Source organism: Chanos chanos, chromosome 10, assembly GCF_902362185.1.
Source record: "Chanos chanos chromosome 10, fChaCha1.1, whole genome shotgun sequence".
Taxonomy (NCBI): domain Eukaryota; kingdom Metazoa; phylum Chordata; class Actinopteri; order Gonorynchiformes; family Chanidae; genus Chanos; species Chanos chanos.
The window spans coordinates 11,110,625-11,130,766 of NC_044504.1; the positions used below are offsets into that span (position 1 = coordinate 11,110,625).

Below are 20,142 nucleotides of genomic sequence, written 5' to 3' on the forward strand. Positions count from 1 at the left end.
ACTCTCAACAAATTACCAAACATCACAGCATGATACTAATATTACTACTGAAGAAAATAAGTTTACAGTCTTTTTACACAAAGTTTACATTGAGGATATTATATCTGATACTGTATCATACCGTTGTGCCACAAGATTTTTTTCCGACCGAGATGCACATTTCACACCTCAAGAGACTGTGCCTGAATTATCCCAAAGTTGAGTTGCTAAGCTATTCTTCTGCCTACTCTCCTGCTGGTTTATACAGGCGGCATAAGTCTCACCAGAAGAATAAAACTTATGTTTGTATTTTGTCTGTATTTTTCCACACCGATCTGTTCCTTTCAAGTCAGCCTGTTTTTAAGCGTAAAGCCAAAACGAGTTTGTCAAAGGACTAGAAAAACACCAATGCCTCAGTAAGTACTAAAACTGCACATTAAAGCATCATTCAAACAAACTTGGGAAAACAGCTTTTACAGATGTCATAATGTTGTGGCACAACAACGAAGCAGGGTCTTTCACACAAGGGTTTGTTCTGTGTGGTCCCTTTTAAAGCCACAGAAAACTTAAAGCCAAACCAAACAGTTTCACTTCTAAGTACACATGGCCAGCTTTCCTTCCAGATTAGCACACGGGAAAGCACACGCACTCAAGGCTAGATACATTTTGAGGGTTGAAAGCCTACTTACCTTCAGATGTACTCAGACAATTAGCTACATGCTAAGTTGGGATGTGTTAGCCAAGTCTTTGCCTGTCCCCTCCTACCCTCCTCCTTCCCCCCTTTGGGTTAAAGTGAATTGTGATTTAGAGCTGATCCTTGAGTCGTTTTGTATGTTCTCCTCCAAGCAATCCAATGAGGGCCTCACAATAAACACTGTCCACAAAAGGAGCTCGTTTCCACGGAAACATTTTCCCCCGAATTGAGAAAGGGAGGATGGTTTCACTCATGCAAAATAGAGCAGCGACATCAAAGGGACTGCATTTACAACAAAATCCATCTTTCTTTATTTTGTTTCTTTCTTTTTTTTTTTTTCTAACTGAAAGGCCTTTTGGTTGAGGAGGGAAAAGAGAGTGAATAGATCAGAGCAGAGGAAGAAGGGAGAGAGCAAGAAAGAGAAGACTAGGTTAAGAGAAGAAATGTATACAGGCAAGAAAAGAGGGAAGGGGAGAGTCAGAGGTTGACAGGGTGAAGAGAGAGATAGAGTGAAGGGCTAAAGAGAGTAGAGGACTTAGAGGGAGATGTGCCCAGAGGAAAAAAAAAAAATACTGAATGTAGTGGTTTGGATTCAGCGTGTGGCTTCTATCCAAAAGCTGTTTTCATGAGAAAAGGGAGAGGGGACCTCGGGGTTGGGGAAGTAAAAGAATGTCATTCATGAAGTCTGAGAAAGAGAGAGAAGGAGGGGGGAGAGAAAGAGAGCGCTCTCTCTGGGGGTATGGAAGTGCAACAGCTGCTTTGCCAAAGTCAGACATTCAGGCACAGGGAGGGGACTGTTGGTAAACCACAGTACTGGGAATTTATGGGTAATTAGAGTGTGCTCGCCTTTAACACACATACACACTTTAACCTGGAAAAGCTATCATTATAAAACCCCAGCCTACCATGCTTCACTGAATCAGTATACCTCACACACATTCCACACATACCACCGTCAACGTACTCTAAACCCTTTGAGTTATGATCACTGTGTTTGAATTTCATTAAAAAAAAAAAAAAAAATGTCTGGTTCTGCCAGACATCTGTTGATTGCCGATCGTCCATTTAAATTCCATTGAGATCTTTCATTCCGGTGTTTGCCGTATTTGGATAGAGAGAGGCTGATTGTGATAGACTGTAAAATGTTAAGTTACTGAAACACAGAATAAAGTTAAGGATTCCTGTGATTAGTCATACAGAGAAAAAATTAATTGTTAGACAAGTAGAAAAAAGTTAGGAGACGGTAAAGCACTAGATTTTTCAAGCACTGGGTCTCACGTCTTAAGTCTTAAAATGTCAAAATCCCTCCAGCTACACAAGAGGGCACCTTCTAAGGGAAAAAATAAGTGTCTGAGAGTGACGAACAGCCAATGATAAAACGCTCACTCCAGCGCCCTCTAGTGTACTGTCTGGGTAGTGACGTAAGAGACTTAAAACGAGTAGTCTCCCCTTAAATGCCCTTTGGGCTGGGACAGGGCACAAGGGGGCAATACCTTTCTGGTCCATGGGGAGAAGTGGCAACATTCAGTGGGAGAGGAGGAACGGGGGCTCTCAAACTACAACACAAAGTGGGAAAAAAAACACATACACACACAAAAAGGACAACAAAAGTGAAAAATGAGGATAAGCAGACTGCACAGTTGGCTCCTCCTGTGCCTATGAGTCACAGTAGAACACATTCTTTCAGGGAAGATTCACAGTTTGTGAACAATCTGCACTTGTAGATATGCACTCTGAATTATGACAGAAGAACCACCAACATACACAAATATAAGGAGTCACAGAACTGTGCTTTGCAGAACGGAAATTTGTGAAATCACAAAAAATACAAATCACTCATGGGTGTACAAATGAAACTGGTCAAAAGTCAACTCAATGCCTTCCCATATGTCAGCACACTGTATTCAGACCCTGAAATAAATTCACAGATTAAACATTGTCAAAGTAATGTTTTTATCTGCATAAATCTCAGTCTGTAGGAAGCAAACAGAACATCAGACATGGTTGTTATTGTTCTTGACTTGAACAGCATACTTTGAAGACAGCATGTAATCAGCCACAGGAGACAAAGACTTCAAAGTTGACTTAGTTAAAAAAAAAAAATGTTGTGGCCAGTATTAAAGAGTATGAAAACATTTGATGTCAAAGTGATCTCTTGGCATTGTTTACCTCTCTGTGCACTGGCAGACACTCTGCCTGTAATACGACTGTCTCCTGCAGCTTGGCAGTGGGAAAATAAAGATGATAAGATCAGGAAAAGTCTAAACATGGGTGGATGATAAGGTCAGGCCAAAAAAAAGAAAAGAAAATAAAAGAACTGATTTTGTTGGGTGGATGAAAGGATTCAATATCAGAGCATTGACAGGTATTGCAGAAAATTCATCAAAAAAAAATAAAAAGAAAAAAAAAATAAACAAGAAACGCCTACCATCACTGACATTCACACTATAAATTTGGAGAACAACATCATGCTCGGCAAACCAGGAACAAAGGATGATGTGATTGGAAATAATGATCACTTATAAAAACTAACAAACATTCAGATACCCTCACAAGACAAAACAAACAAAAGGAGGTTAAAAGAATCCTTTTGAAATCCATCTCATGCATGTACATTGACAGTAATGACTAGACTGATGGTATGTGCACTGAATGGATTCCATCAGCCTGAATAGACACGGAGCCTGAGTGGGCATGGGTTGACTGGCATGCCCATACTGGCCTGTTTACCTGTGTTTGTGCTGTTTGAGTGTTTGTGTCTTTCTCTGTCCTCTCCTACATATTCCACACGCAGCCACACACAACAAGAACGACATTAGATTGACACACGAATGCTCCAGTCAAATCGGCAGCCTCTTAATACCTGACGAAGTTCAACTCTCTGAGATTCTAACAACATTATTAACAATAATATTGTCAATTTACTGTTGCAATGTGGATTTCTTGTCGCGATGTTGATGCAGTATGTAACATCTGTGATACATTACATTCACACTCACTGAAGCTATTTGTGCAGTAACTTCGGCCCTGTAGAGTGTGATAATAGTGCCAGTGTGAAACTTGCAAACTTGCAGTGTATCTGAGAGGGTCTCTAAGGGTTTATATGTTTGTTTGTACGGTATGAAGAACAGATATTTACCGTCTGGAGGTGGCGGGCCCTCTGCTCTTGTTTTCGGAGGGTGCGAGGGGAGGGGTAGATGGGCATGGGGGGAGCCAGAGAGATGGTCACCCTTCGCTCCCTGTGGCTAGCCTCCTGCTGTTGTTCTGTAGCAATGAACAAAAAGTGAAAGAAACAGACTGTTTTTCCTTTTGAGAAAGAGGAGACAGAAAAACAAACAATGATGACACTCAGTAACAAACCACGGATAGCACTCAAGTAGAAGACCGTTTACGTTTGACTTAAGTCAAAAGATATTTGTAGACTACAGAGCAAGAGAGAAACCAACATATTAGGTGGAGCAGAACAAATGACTGTGTAACAGTCTCAGAACTGCTGCTTAACCTCGAAAAAAAAACAGATCCAGAGGCATGACACAGGCCGAAAATATGCTCAAAGCCGCAGGTAAACACTTAGCAGGCATACACAAACATATATGTCATGTACTATTTCCATCATGTGTCCATCATGTAATCATTTCAGGGACCAGGCTTTGTGTTTTGACAGCCACACTTTTATCTTCTCTTCTGACATTTTAACTGCCTTGTTTATCACTGAGCAGGGGTTTATTTGCCTTTTCGACCACTAGAGGGCAGCGTCTAGCTTGAGGACAGTGGCAGATACATTTTCAGACACGCGTTTGAAATAGTCAAAACCAAAAGGGAGGAAAACGACACTGACTGAGTGGTCAGAGGAGCGTGTAGTAAATCACCAGATTAGAGGGGAAGTTGTTCAGCCATGGAGTACATCTTAAGGCCGATCCGCTAGACACCGAGACAAACTGACCGCAATGTAAAAATTCACTGACACTAGGAAAACAATGAATGAATAACTGCACCGTTTTTTGGTTGGTTTTTTTGTTGTGGTTGTTGTTGTTGTCGTTGTTCATTGTCTTACTACAGCGCTGGGTGACGCTGATGGGGCATGGGTGCAGGAGTGTTGGAGGCTAACCTCGGTGCAGTGCACGCAGGCTGTGCTTGGCATTGCGGTGTAGCTCCTCCACGCAGGCCGGGCGGGTAGATGGAAGGAAGACGTTCCGCTGGAGGTGCCAAGGTGCCTGGTAATGCCCGCTCAGCTTACTCTCCACATCTAAATTAGACACCGCTGTAAGAGAGACAGAAAGAGAGACGGACAGATAGACAATTTTATCATGTGTTATAAATACAAAGAAATGTCAAACTGGCCGTGACTAAGCTGTCAACAACATTTTGCTTAAGATCGTTGTATACTGTTTGTCCAATCCGTGAATGGCCACAAAAACTTTTGTCAGAAGCGGGCATTACAGACAACATAATATATTCTAACACTTTACATTGCGGTAGAGAGAATCTGCATATGCGCAAGACACGCACCTTCAGTGAAATCTTCTATAGTTTATAGATGGATAAGGATGACAAATTAACCTGTCACATATTATTTATTAAGAAATATTATATGACTGAACCTATAGCATGAGATTTTATAGAACAAATCGTTTCCAGTGTGGTCATAATGATTACCTATGGCAGACAGCAGTAAAGTCCTATTGGTAATGCACTGGTGAACAGTGAGGTTCAAAATGAGAAGGGGGCTTTCCCATTCTGATCCAACATAATGTTTATGTATGTGTAATTCACAACAGATATATCACAATTAGCTAATGTTTCAAAACATTTCATTGTACTGAATATGAAAAGATGGCAGTATAAACTGAGACAGGATTGTAACATTTGGCTTAAAACAGGTTGATTGTGTGGGTGTGTGAGAACTAGAATGCCAGACAATAGAGGCAGACCTAAAGACACCAGAACACTATCCACAGGTTAAAAGATAGAATGTGTCAGACATGGTGAGCAGAGGAGTTTATACTGTGAGTTTGCAGGTCTATGGGAGTTTTTGTTCCTCATACATGAGATGTGAGTGCAGTTAAAAAAGTGTGCATGCATGTGTTTGTGTTTGTCTTTGTCTATATCTGTGAGAAAGCATATTATCTTCTCTCTCTCTCTCTCTCTCTCTCTCTCTCTCTCTCTCTCTCCTTTTCTCTACTTTTTTACTCTTTTTTGGATAAGGTTGACATTTGTTGTTTAACTACCCCGAACATTGGTCCATCATTTATGTTTTATGTGAAAAAACAACATGTACTTACTTTCCACAGTTACAAGATTATAAATCACTCCTCCACTGTCTTTCTAATCTACTCTGTACTCTTCCACATATAAGCAACATGTCTTCATCCACTTCGAATTCTGCCTCTTTCAATGATTCTTTGTAGTCAGCTGAGGGTATTACCATGGAGATGGTTCTAGCTGAAAAATTAAAATTGCGTAAAACAAAACCTCAGTGGGTTAAGAGCTGTCTGAGGTCTTAAGCCTTTGATGCTATCAGAGGGGCAGGAGAGACATGCCTACGAAAACCAAACAGTGCCAGTAGCAGCTAATCAAATAGCAGGAAATTAGCAAGACAATATCCGCTGCTGCTGCTCTGAGAGCCAGTAACGAGAGACAAGACAATGAGCGATGAAACACAACACCTGGGCTTTTCATCACCTGGACCTCAACACACACTGACACTCCCCCCACCCAACCCCCTTCATTTAGGACTTCACTGTAGAGTTTGGGTGATTTCAGAGCTCCTACAAACACACTCATATGAACACACACACACATGCATGCACGCACACGCACACGCACACGCACACGCACACGCACGCGCACACACACACACACACACACACGCACACGCACGCACACGCATACACACACACACGCGCACACACACACACACACACACACACACACACACAGAGTCTGGCTGGCTTTGATACCGCGAGCACAGCATGGGTAGGTCTAAAGCCCTCGTTCCCATCTATCACTGATGCAGTAGTCATTAGCTGAAGCTGAGCATTAAGGCAGACAAATCTAGGTCAGGAATTCAATAAAGCACAGTAAGCTTGATGCTCTGAGCTCTTTGTGTTTGTGTGTGTGTGTGTGTGTGTGTGTGTTAGTGAGACAGAGAGAGTGTGTACGCACACGCTATCCTAAGGACGTCACTAGATGCCAAAAATGGAAAATCCTTGGCACACAATACCAAATGGTGTTGCATTATTCACAAGCATAATGACACAGTATAAATATAATGGTGTAATGTAATTATTACAATAATAATAAAAGGCTTCCTGTAATGATAATTTAAAATGTGACACTTTAAAAAAACATAAAATAAGATCAAATAAAATATAATCATGTGTTGTTATAATTTATTATTAATGAGGCTGTTCAGTCTAACTGCACAGACCAATGAGTAGTGTAAGATGATAATCAGAGTAAAGTAAAGTGAAGGGAGGTCCTTCCATTCCCCTGTCACGCTTCCAAATAAAATGTTGATGAGGTCAAAAACTCCAAATGGTAGAGCCAGCATTGACCCTGTTTTCACCTGCAGGGCACTCTGCCTGTATATGCATCTGTGCTGACCGTTAGGATTTCACCTCTGACCTCCCCCTGCATGTTTCAACTCCATAAACCACAGGTCACGTGCCATCTGAAATCTGGAACCGTAAGGAATGTCAACTTGTCTCGCCTTCATGTATCGACCAGTGCTCAACCTCCTTCCCTCTGTCCTTCTGCTCTATCCTCAGGCTTCTGTCTGAGTTCCTCTGCCTCCCGTGATTTGTTCACCCTGCTGTCAGTCAATTTAAACATGCAGACTGTAATGTCCCGCTGGTGTCCCAAGCAAAGATTAAGACCTGTCCAAATCCTAGAGGAGAATGTCTATTCAAAACTAGGATTAGTCATGTTTGTTTTTATTTGTAAATATCTACATTGCGCACAGTTTTCAAAATACATAGCTGATTCATATGAGGTTTCCCCCCCTAATTACCATGACCTGCTCAGATGTACGGACACAATGTTTTAGCATATTAATTAGTTGTTGCTTGGACTCACAACATTGTTTTCCAGTATCTGGATCGATCCTGTGTTCTGTCTACATGTCCTTGTGTTACTTCACTTTTGGGAGGGGACAAATATGAATACCCTTTCAATTAAAATGTAGTTCAATTCAAATCTTTAAGTTCTTTCTCTTGATCTGAGAGGGAAAAAAAAAAAAAAAAGATTATCATGATGAATTTCTATCCTCAAAGGCATGAAGTGATATGAAACTAAAGGCGCCATTCCATATCCGCTGAGTCACAAAAGGTTGAGTCACTTAAAGACAGGGCACAACATCAGCCTTGCCATACAACCTGCTGCTGGCACGCTTAAACCCCAGTGACCAGGAGCCGGTCTGGGAGCGGGAGACGGCGTGCTAATGTATGGAGCAGCTGCAGATGGTGCAGCTTGAGAAGACCGGGGAGGGAAGAGATCAAAGACAAGCTCTGGCAGTCACCTGGCTATGTCTGTCTCCACACCACATACTCCTAAACAAAAAAGTCAATCTACTTAGCTGAGAATATCATCTCTCGCATCTAGAAAATAACAGAGAAACATCAGCTTCTGACAAAAGCACAAAAAAGCTAAGCACTGCAGATGTGACACACAAGTGTTCTTCTAATAAGTGTCAAGGGGGAAACGGAGCCGGGTCTGGTTTCTCGGCGTTTCCTCAAGTAGGGCACGGGTGAAACAGTCCCGACACAACTAGCCCAAGCTTTGGTCAATCCTTTCATTTAGTTGTTTACAAACTACATCAGCTTTGTTTTTGTTTTTGTTTTTTTTGGCTTGGTTTTGCTGCGCAAACTCAGAAAAACCTGGACGAAAAAAGGAACAAACCTGCAAGCCACAACACCATCATCTGTCAAAGGTAAACAGGACTAACCTTTGTGTCTTGATGGCTAATCTTCCTATCTTGGCTGATCCCCCAAAGGTGCTTAGTAATGGCTTGGAGGCTAGTAAGGTAAAACCCCATTGTTTAAGACATTAATCAGTCATGCACCTAATGGCTGGGACATCTCAGCCAGTATATTTCAATATGCAACAGAATATAACTCTCACAAAGTACATCACAGACTCTACGTGACCATCTGTGGGAGAACAGAACTTCAATGGGAGAACAGATCTTCAGAGAACAGAACTTCAAGGCTTGTGCTCAGTTCATCTATAAAAGTAAGAATTAAAATCTGACAGAAAAATACTGGAACAACTACGTATAGTTTGTCAAATGCAGCAGTAAGAAAATTTTCCTTTTCCCATCTATTCTGCGTCATTCCATTGGTTTTAATGTCATTGCTTTTTGTGATTCAGTTGTTTTAACTGAAAAAGGCACAAGATTCCATGTTTCACAGGATGAAATCAGAGCATACAGTGCAGAATGGCCCTGTGGGCAAGGGGGGGGGGGGGGGGGGGGGGGGTGTTGGTAGGTGGGGATCTGTGTAATATCTCTTGCTTGTGCCAGAGGGAAGAGAAGAGAGAACTCCAGGAGGGTGCTGAATTGATACCCCCCTTGTAGTTCCCTCCATTTGCCCCTCAAAGACCTCAGAATATACAGCCATAGTTCCAAGTCTCAACACTTCACTTCAGTCCCCAGCACCAAGCTTAGGCTTCAAATCTACAAGTTAAAGCCTGTGTTCATCTCTCAGCCAGCATCTCTCAAACCCGTGGTGTTTCCGTTGATCCTCCCAATTAACTAATTTGCTCACTAGCTCTGGGGAAACGCGAGAGGTCATGCAGGGACAATCCCTGGACGTCTTCCACTTCCCACAAACATGCATCGGGTTGGCAAAACTGACCAGTCTTTGAAGGGTTTCACATTAGAACATGTGTATAAAACTCTGAGAGAAATCAAATAAACATTTTTTAAGTACTCAGCAGTGTCATCAGAGTAATGACACGCCTGTTGGTGACAGTTGACACGGGCATGTAAAAATAGCATAAAAATAAATGTACTTACTTTGATAGCTGAGTGTTATGAAAGTGTTATGAATGTGTAAATGCACCTCATATGCAGGACCTTCCCAAACACACAGTTTTACTAATTCACATATTTGTGTTAAAAGTAGAGATGTGAATACGTGTGAATAGCATAAGTGGCATCCATGGGTTAAGTGTGTTTTGGGGACGTTACAAATCAAAACAATGTTTGTCCTGGAACATCTAACTTCATTCTCTCATGGATTTTTGACTCGTGTATTACGTAAATGACAGAAAGTGGGAACTGTATGAGGTAAATGAGGCAGGTCAGGACATAGGTCTCTTCGGTCCTGGACAGCATTAAATAGTAGCTTTTGTCATTTAGGAGAGTATTGGGGGCACTGTTGTTTGGCAAGGGGTGGGGGGTGGGGGTTTTCACGGTCCCTGGCTGTTAAGGTACACGAGGCTCCCTCCGTATTGTTAAAACAACAACTCTCTCTCTCTAAAGACCAGAGAGAAAGAGAGAGAGAGAGAGAGAGAGGGAGAGAGAGAGAGAGAGAGAGAGAGAGAGTGTGTGTGTCAGCTGCTATTACACCTGCATGTTAAAGACTCTTCTAAGTGTTTTCTCACAAAACTGTGAAACAACAAGCATTAAATAAAAAGACTGCAAATGTTCTCAACTAAAAACATCCCCTTGACACATTACTTCCAGACTTCTTGTCTCTCAGTGTTTTTGAACTGACTGACTTATTGAACCCTATTTTAAAATTAATGTAATAACACCTCTTGAGCTTAGTCCAAATCATATGATTATCCTAATTAACTGTCACCTACACTGCTTTTTACTAGGTTTGGGTTTTTGTCTGCGTTTTTATGCAGTTTAAAAAGCAATAGACTTATAATATGCTGTAAGAGTGATAAATGGACGTCAGGTTTGGGTTAGTTAAGCTGAAGGATAAAACCTTCCCTTAAGAGTGGCAGTACCATTGGGCACTAGCCCCACATGGATGTGAATGACAGGACATGAAGCAGGACAGCAGGATACAGGGAACCCCACTGCCTCCTGATTGCCTGACTGAGGATAAATACAGTCGTGGACTTGTAATCGTCTCCGAGGTGGAGAGACTACAAAAGATGGGAAACATGGTCTATCACTATCTCTCTGCCTCTTCCTTCTCACTATCTCTCTCTTCCTCCTGTGTTCTGTCTCTACCAACACTGACAGTTCTACTTCTCACAAACACGCTCACACAGGCGCAGACAAACAGATGCAAACAGACATAAATGCTCTCTCTCTCGCTCTCTCGCTCTCTCTCTCTCTCTCTCACACACACACACACACACACACACACACACACACACACACACACACTATCTTACACAAAAGGAAAGATCTCAAAATCTTGCAGCAGCTTTTTTCTGCAAATTCTCACAACAATAGAACTTTAACTGAAATTTCCTCATTGACAGGGAAGATGACAATAAAACTGAAAGTGAAAAAAAAAACAGATGCATTTTAGCTATTTAATTGCTTGTCATCTACCCACGTAAATCTTAAACTTCAACACAGATCAGTAAACACAGGAAAATCAGTTATATTCTCTTTGCTTGCTCTTCACTTCCTCCTATGACATCATCATTTTTTAACCTCTATGATGCCATCATGGGTCCCTAGAGTAAAAATCTAGAACTGAAACACAACCAAGATATGCAATACTAAATAGTAAAAGCAAAGAGGGGCAGCTATAATGCATAAGAATTAAAGCTCCAGCCAGTCAGACCCCACAGAACTCACAGGCCCAACACCCACCCCAAACCCCCCCCCTCACCTTTCATTCCCAAGCAGAACGGATAAACAGCCTGTCCTTAGTCGGCTTCTGCCCTCTAATTACACAGCACTGGTTCAGACTTGAACAAGGGGCCAAATTTCTCACACATGCTCACACACACACACACACACACACACACACACACACACACACACGCCTCCTCCCCCACACCAATATGCCAGTGTCAATTTCATCCACAAATTCATAACAAAAACATTACCTAAGACTTTTCCAACTTAGTCAACAACAATTGACTAAAGCTCAATATAATGACGATAATGACAAAGAACTGATTCCATATGACTGTAGGTAAAAACCTGACAATGAAGGACATTTTGTAATGACTGTTGTCTTTTAGATTTACACAAACATGACTGGTCATGATGTCTGTATGAAGGCTGTTTGTGTTAAAGTCCCAGTGGGAGCAGTGTGGGGTGAATAGGTCATAAATAAGCTTTGCTCAACACTCATTACTTGCAGACACTGCTTGTCAAAGACAAATGGGGAAAAAAAACGGAAGGGTCCATCAGGGTTGTAATGTTTTTTTGCTGGATAAATTGATAGTATATATGTATATATGTATATGTAAATATGTTTCACACATTTAAATTGATTTACGTTTATCTAAGAAACTGGTCAGATCATTTATTCAAAAAACTACCACCAAATCAACAAATGTTGGCAAATTCAGTCTTGCAAGACACACACACACACATGCACACACACAGAAAAGATGATATCCATTGGAAATTCCACAGTTCCAATATTTACCATTTAATGCAGCACCAGAATACTGTCCTTCCTCTGGAATTAGATTAGACAGTCAAGAGAACACTGAGAACTCTGGCTATGCTAAAGTCCACTCTGTTCACAGGAAACCAGGTACAGAACCAGATATAGATGTACAAAGCTGCAATAACAGACTCAATTCAAACTGTGCCAATTAATCGTGCATCAGTCACAGATTTACCCGGTGCCACTCTGTGTGAGGCAATATTTCCCTTCCATTTGCACATGTGCTGTGTGAGGTCTCCTCCTGACACATTGCTTGCAATCTCTTCAGTCAACATTTAACACCAAGTCCAAATTTATTGCGTGAAGTAGGCAAAAGTCTGCAAAACCACTAAGTTGTTTTTAACAGCAGTGCAACCACACTGCCTCCAATTCTGAATCATGATTCACTGCACATAAACAATTTGTCTACAGTTACACTAAGTGACGGCTTTACAGCCAGCAATGAAACATGCGGTCATGCGGGGTAAAAATGACTGTATCAGCCACTTAGAGAAGTGACAGAGGGATTAAACTGACATACAAGTCAGTCAGAGGAGTGAAAGATGGATTAAAAGAAAGGAGAGAAGAGATACTAAGCTTGAATGAAGAAGAGCTAAGATGAACATACCCCGTGCTCTTAAGGGCACACAGCATCCCAGGGCCATGTCCCCTCCTGTCTGTGCTCTTCAGCTGGATGATGAGTCTCTCTCACTGTCTGTCTTGGTTCATCTGCCCCTCTTACAGATGCCTGAGTCTTGTTTTTTCTCTCTGCCCGTTCACAGCCATGACACAAGTCTTCTGTTTGACTGACTGACTGACTGACTCATGGCTCTGCTACACTTCAACATCTGCAGGTCAACTCAGTCTGTCCTCCTCCCCCTCTTCCACAAACACCCCATCCCCCCATTCCTCTCAATCTACTGCCTCTTTCTCCCCCCCCCCTCTTGAATGAGTACACATGGTACAGTCCTGCCACTTCTAATCTCTTTATGGTCAGCTGGAGGAGTCCACAGAGAAAGCAGAGGAGGGCTAATCCCACATGTCACTACCAGTGAGAGAGAGGCTCTCTGAGTTTAGCACAATTAATCAGTGTGCGTGCGTGCGTGCATGTGCGTGTGCATGTTTGTGTGTGTGTGATTTTACATAAATTTATCTATCTGTGACTTTACAAAACACAACAAGGCAAGCTTTGAACATCAACCAATAAATACACTGGAAAACTTTGGAAATAAAACTAGCATGTTAAAAACAACAACAACAAAAAAAAAAACAAAAAAAAAAAACAGTGAAACAACCTCTGCTTTAAAAGCTCCTGTCAAAAAAAGCAGGTGCATTTTATACGAAAAGCTCATGGTGAAGTAGGCTGGATTTATATGAGGGAAAGTTAACATACACAAATCTATACAGTATAAGGATGTAAAATGTATAACAGTGCAAAGAACTTATAAGAAATGATGATTGCATAATTGTTCTTTTTTGTTTATTTCTTCATTTGTTTTATTTGTTTATTTGCTTTTGTTTGGTTTTTGTTTGTTTGCTAAATTCATTTGTATGACACATGTTTACAAAAAGAGCAAATTACCTCTGTCTTCCTTTTTGGCCCTGTCACAACCTTTATACCTCACATGCAGTGAAGTCATAGATGTGCGTTTGTGCGTGCGAGTGGTGAACATGGAAGACAAGAGGATGGGGGGACAGAGAGAGAGAGAGAGAGAGAGTGAGAGAGAGAGAGAGAGAAAGAGAGAGAAGGAGAGCTCTTTTTGTAGGCTGATAAATGAAATACAGTAATCAGAGTCTGAGTGCCAAAGGCCAGAGGTGTATAGAATAAAATTCTAGTCTGGACTTTTAATCCCTGCTAATCCCAAACCCTCACCAAGCACTTCCTGACCCTGGTGCCGCCATGCCCTGATGTCAGATGAGGACCTAAAAAGTCAATGGCAGAGTGTGTTTTCAAACAAGCTGAAGACTACGAATCTCACAGCCAGCTGTGAGAGAGAACAGAATGACACTTATATTTAGAGTGCTGGGCTGACTCTCAGAAAACGTCTGAATGAAGATAATATAGGACATATGAATGAGTTCAGCCCGGAAGAGAACAGTCATATTGAGTGTATTAGTATATGATTCTCATCCTTAAGGATATTTCTGCATGTTTAAAGTAACACACTTCACAGTTTTGTCCTCTTTTCTCTCTTCTCTTCTTAAGAGAATGCACAAGTTTTCTTCTTGGTGTGCCTGAAAATGACATTTCATGAGTACGGAAACCCGTGTGAGTTGCCCCGTTTGCTGGGGAACTGGTGGTTTCAGAAACATCACACTTTTAGAATTAAACCACGTGACACACTCAACGGTCAATACGACAAACTCTGGCGTTCAGTCTGGAGTCTGACTTAACTGGCTTTTCCCACAACATAACGTTTTTATTAGACTCAACCACTGCCTGCTGTATTTGTACATTCTTAGTTTTTTTTTCTTTTTTTCTCAATCTTTTGCAAAGATCTTCAGTGTAACAGTGGCTTGCTCTGGGCGTTTGTCATGGCATTCCCATGACATTCAAACACTCCCATGGTCCTTGGATGCTTTTTTTTCCCTCTGCCCACATATCTGTGGTTTGTTACTGCAACCAAGACTGGCAGATGGTGCCTGGGGGTCACCAGCATTAACCACTACCTCCAACCACTAGATGATAGCATTGACCGCAACCTGTAAAACTTTGATTCGAAATTAAAATAAAATCAAAAGTAAAAGTAAAAATAACATTAAAAAGACCTCTGGGTATTCTCAGGCTTGAGACAAAAGACCATTTAGAAACCCAGAGATACTCCAGGCTAGAGTCTTCTTCAAAAAAATCAATAAAATATTCAAAAGATCCTTCACGTTGCTTAGCAAATACTCCTCATGAATTCCATGTATCATCACTATCGAAAGATAATACATTTAAAATGCCTTTATCATTGAATCCTGGGAAGCTCCAGCTGCAACAGAGAGTAGTTCACATTTCCTCATCATTAATGGAAGGTCTGGAGGCTGGAGTCAGGCCTTTTCAGTTCAGGGGCAAGTTTGTTTTTCCAGCTGGGCTGCATTACAGTTTCAAAGCCCCGACCGTGGTGCTGCGGCCGATTCGGAAATACTTTACACTTTTTTTTTGACTTGTGAGTGTGTTAGTTAAGCCTTCAGCTCTATACTCAGAGAGGCCTCGCAAATAGAAAAATAATAATAATAACGATAACTGAAGGAGATGACAAGGACAACTCAAAGAAAGTGAAAGAATTAAAGATAAGAATCCAGAGTTGTATTCCAGATTACGCTACTGTTGTTTCCGCCTGTCAGAACTCTTAAAGAAACTTAATATGTGACTTTGATTAAGAGGAGCTTATCACAAGGCCCTCTGAGTCTATGTCATAAGGCGCCTGTGGTGAGAAACATGACATACACTGCCCCCTGGTGTCCAAAACCTTACATGACACAATGACATTTGCATTTAAGAAACTGCAACTGTTTACATAAATGAGAAAGGGACAAGAATAGATCAAAGAATGAGAAATGAAAAAATTCATGCATTCGTGTGTGTGTGTGTGTGTGTGTGTGTGTGTGTGTGTGTGAGAGAGAGAGAGACGGAGAGTAGGAGAGCCACAGATTTGGAACGGTTGTGCCAGAGGCAGACAAAGAGAAAGAGTGAGAGAAAATGAGACTGTATGAGAGAAAGTCAGTAAAGATGAAGTATCCTGCTCTTTCACACACACAGTTCTGACCAAACAGTGCTGCCTCTGAATATAGCTGATACGATGCAAAGTACCGATCAGTCAGGTCACACCACAAACAATCCACACCAGAGGTCACACATGGCTTCACAGCCTCTGAGGAGGAATGTGTCTGGACCAGGGATTTTCCCTGTGTTCAGTGGACTGCTGTGTTGTGGCAGGTAACTTTATCAGCAGGTACTTTTTATTGGCGTAAAATACCCAGCGGAGCCAACAAGGTGTGTATTCTCCCCACTGTGCTTTTTTTAGATAATCAGAAGGAATGTCAGAAAGTTTCTAGAAGTCCATAAACAACATAGAAACACGTGTTTTCTTCACAGTCTTTTAAATGTCCTTAATTGGCTGTTGTCACTGAATAGACTGGGGAGACCTCTCTTAGCCTCACACTCTTGCTCAATGGAGAGTTTGACCTTTGAGCCCTAAATGTGGGGTCATGACCCAGTGACCGGTCGCCTGTTTGAACACACTGATGTGCAGTCAATACGAGAGTCTTTACGTGGACAAATACAGCCCATGCCCTGAAAAGTCACCCCCACACTCCGGAGCTCAACCCCCTGACCTGTAGGCACCTTATAAACAGTCTGTGAGGTCACTAATGATCTGTAATTAACAGGCTACATGTAAAGGTCAGTTGCAAAGCAAACAAAATATCATAAACAACTAAAGATAGAAAGTCTAAATAAACAAGTAAAGTCTATCTGTTCCATGAGGGAATGGCTCTCGAAGCGCAGAGGAAAGCTTCGAAGAACCGTCATAAAGACTTTTGTTTCAGTCAGAGGAAATTCCCTTTACAAACCCAACACGGACCAAATAAATGTTCCCTAATTTCAGATCAAATACACAACCCTCACTTCATTCATTCTGTGAGATGAGAGGGATGTTAAAGGGATTTGTGGAGGATGTGGCGAGTGATTTAAAAGTCCTCTAAAAGAAAAAGAAGGAGGAAGACTTTTCAACACGACACAAGAACGACTCAACACTTCACATCTCGTGGCTGAAACACGTGCTGAACCAGGAACGATGCGGTCACACACTCATGTTTTTATTCTATCAGTCTGTGGTTCATCTCATTAACCCTCTGAGGTAGAGACCTTGAACCCTCAAAGTCTTTAAACAAAACTATTGTCCTCGGAGTGTTTATGTAAGACAATCATTTATAATTGTTCACCACTATAAACACTTTCGAGAACCCTAATTAGTATATTATGTAAGAGAGAGCTAGCAGGAAAAACATTGGCAAAGACGCAGGCGAAGGAATACCTAAAGGTGCCAAAAGTGAGGTCACTAACTTCTGCATGTTCAAACCAGAAAGCGAGGAATGTCTTCCCATGAAATATGGATGAGTGATTTTCCTAAAGATGAGATCATGATGAAGATGTAAACTTGCTTCTAAACCTGTCAGGTGAAAAATTTTTTGAAAACAGTCATTTGTCTGAGACAAGCATCTTTTCCAGGGACAAAATGCAGAAGCCCTGCTCTCCAAAGTCCCGTAACAGATCTCTACCAGCATAAAAAATCTGATTCAATGAAACAGTAAAACAGTATTTCTTTCCTCCCAATCTCCAGATGTTGTTTCTTAAGTGAACAAAACATGAGGATGAGAGTGGTAAAGGTTGGAAATGAAAAGTGTAAATCCGTGTGCCGGTCCTTTTTCTTTTGCTGAGATTCCAAAACCATTTAAATCAGCAAGGGGGCATGTTTTATAGTGTGAGACCTCTTACTCAAGCTTAAAAAAACTACAGAGTCTGAGAGGCAATACGCTTCCCCTTCTTTTAGCATTGTTTAAAAAAATGACCCCTGCCACTTCCACAGGCCTTTAATGGTTTCCACACAGTGACTGGCTCTGGTTCCATCTTAATAGAGACCCTCTGAAGTCTGCTCTGAAGACTCCACGCAAACGTCCACACACACACGCGCACGCGCATACACACACACACACACACACACACACACACACAGAACCTCAGTTTAACACTGCAAGGGGGGCTGGGTGAAGAGAAAACACCCAAAAAAGGAGAAAAGGAAATAGTGAGCATGTAGGGGCCACTCACCTTGCCTCGCAGGCGTCCTCTAACCATTACTTTCTCAAACAAGACTCGGAGGACCCCCATATCACAGAGTTTGCCCTTTAAACACTGAAACCACACACCCCCCCCCCCCCCCTCCAGATGCCTGCTACAGCCACAGCTTACCTCCATTCACTGGACATGCTGCCTAAACGAGGGTGAGAGTACGCTTGAAAGGCTTAAATCCATGAGGCTGAGGTCCTTAGAGTCTCATTTGTGAAACTAATAGCTCGAGTGCACCTAGAAGGCAGTGGATGAGAGAGGAGCGGTACAGGCCTACGGTCTTACATTACACTATAACCCCACAAGACGAATCTGAGAAAGGAAATTTGAGTTTGTGGTTTAAATGGACCGGAGGGGAGGAAAGAAAGAACAAATGTCTCACTGTTACTGACAAAAACAGAGTTTGAAATTCCTTTTTTTTTTTTTTTTGCTCTCCTCACCTGGAAAAATGCTCAGCTTGAACGGGCAGGTAGGATTGTGTTAGCTGTATAATTTAAATGACCAAAGAGGATGTAGTGTTGTGTTGGGGAAAACAAACATGTTAGTCTTCCTGCATGCAAGGTACGAAATGAGAAAAAAAAAAAAAAAAGACCACTGTATGCCTCGATGGTCATGCTGCCTAGGAACAAAACAGAAAGAAAATAATACTGAGATAAATAAATGTCATCTGGTGATATCCCTGCCAAGTTAACCCATCTGACAAAGTGTATTTATGATCCCCAACGCATTGTGGAAATAATAAATATGACAACAGTGGAGTGTTTTATGTGAACGGACAGGGTTTGTTTTGATGATGAAGGAGAAGAGGAAACATAAGACAGCACATGCTGAGTCTCATCTGAAGTTGATTAATGAGGGATGACGCAAAGATGAGAGGTTATCAGAACTTCACAGTAGTCTTCACACGAATACACAAACAAACACACACATGACCACGTGCATACACGCAAGCACTCGCGCACTCATACATGCACACGCACACGCACCCACACACACACATGTACACACACACACATCCATATATACACAACCAATGTTTTAGATGCTCTTCCATAGCACTGTGATGGCTCGAACCTAACAGCATCAAATTCAAAATACAGCTGCAAGCAGCGATTATGGGGTCCAAGCAGATCAGCCAAAGGAACTACAAAAATGTGGTTCAACGTCATTGTACCATACGAAATATATAAGAAACATTCCAAAAGTGCAACCATCAAACAAAATAGAAAAATTCAACAGCCATGTTCTCTGTCGCACTGTAGTCAAGACTTTTCATGAAAATTGGTCATCACATTACAAAGTTGAAGTTCCTTCAGTCAGTAGTGACAATGCCAGTTAATTTGATTGGCTCACACACATTTTACACTACAATACTGTATTTCACTACACACTAGGACACACAACAATATCACAACAAAGCCACACTTTTACTTCCCTCCCTCACTGGCTATCAGTTGTACTGGTGACTGATTAAATATACTGGTGTTTACTGGGCCTTCGAGCTCACAGCTGAAAGTAATAAATGATACAACTGCACATAAATCAGGTCAGTGATTTAAGGAAGAACAAGCACAAGCTTCTGTTTACACTCCAGCTTTCCTTTCACACAGTAGAGGCATTAACGAAACCTGTAGTACCCGGGAGTTCAAATGATTTTTCAGATCACAAAATGGGACCCAGATGCAGCCCTGAGCTAAGCTAACTTTTAAGCTTTAGAGCATGACAAATATCAAGTGTCCTGATTCGGTCAGCATTGCAAGACTCTCACTCAGAATGAGGTTCTTCTCAGATCTATCAAAGGGAAACTTGATGAGTCTCTAAACCAGGGAGTTGTTGCTCAAAGATCTGAAGCCTCAGCTGGATCCCATATAAGGTTACAGATCTTCCTCAGCGTCATCACAGATTTCTGCTTCTTTTTTTTTTTTTTCCCTAAATGCACTTCTTTGTACACTGGTGAGCCGAAGGATGGGAGGGGTTTTTACTCATGCCCCAATCATGTGCTCAATAATTTGTGTTTTATATTTGTGTGTTTAAGAATTAATACAATTTAAGTGAGAATT

At 41.6% G+C, this 20,142-nt stretch overlaps 1 protein-coding gene across 1 annotated transcript in view; it reads right to left on the reverse strand.

Annotated features, from left to right (window-relative positions):
- Positions 1 to 20,142, reverse strand: part of nhsa (Nance-Horan syndrome a (congenital cataracts and dental anomalies)) — a 72,249-nt gene that overhangs the window by 7,112 nt on the left and 44,995 nt on the right. The window contains exons 2-5 of the mRNA XM_030786896.1: positions 4,782 to 4,934; positions 3,813 to 3,937; positions 3,404 to 3,448; positions 2,154 to 2,229 (exon numbers count right to left, since the gene is read on the reverse strand). Coding sequence (XP_030642756.1) covers positions 2,154 to 2,229; positions 3,404 to 3,448; positions 3,813 to 3,937; positions 4,782 to 4,934 — 399 coding nt within the window. The remainder of the gene's footprint in view (positions 1 to 2,153; positions 2,230 to 3,403; positions 3,449 to 3,812; positions 3,938 to 4,781; positions 4,935 to 20,142) is intronic.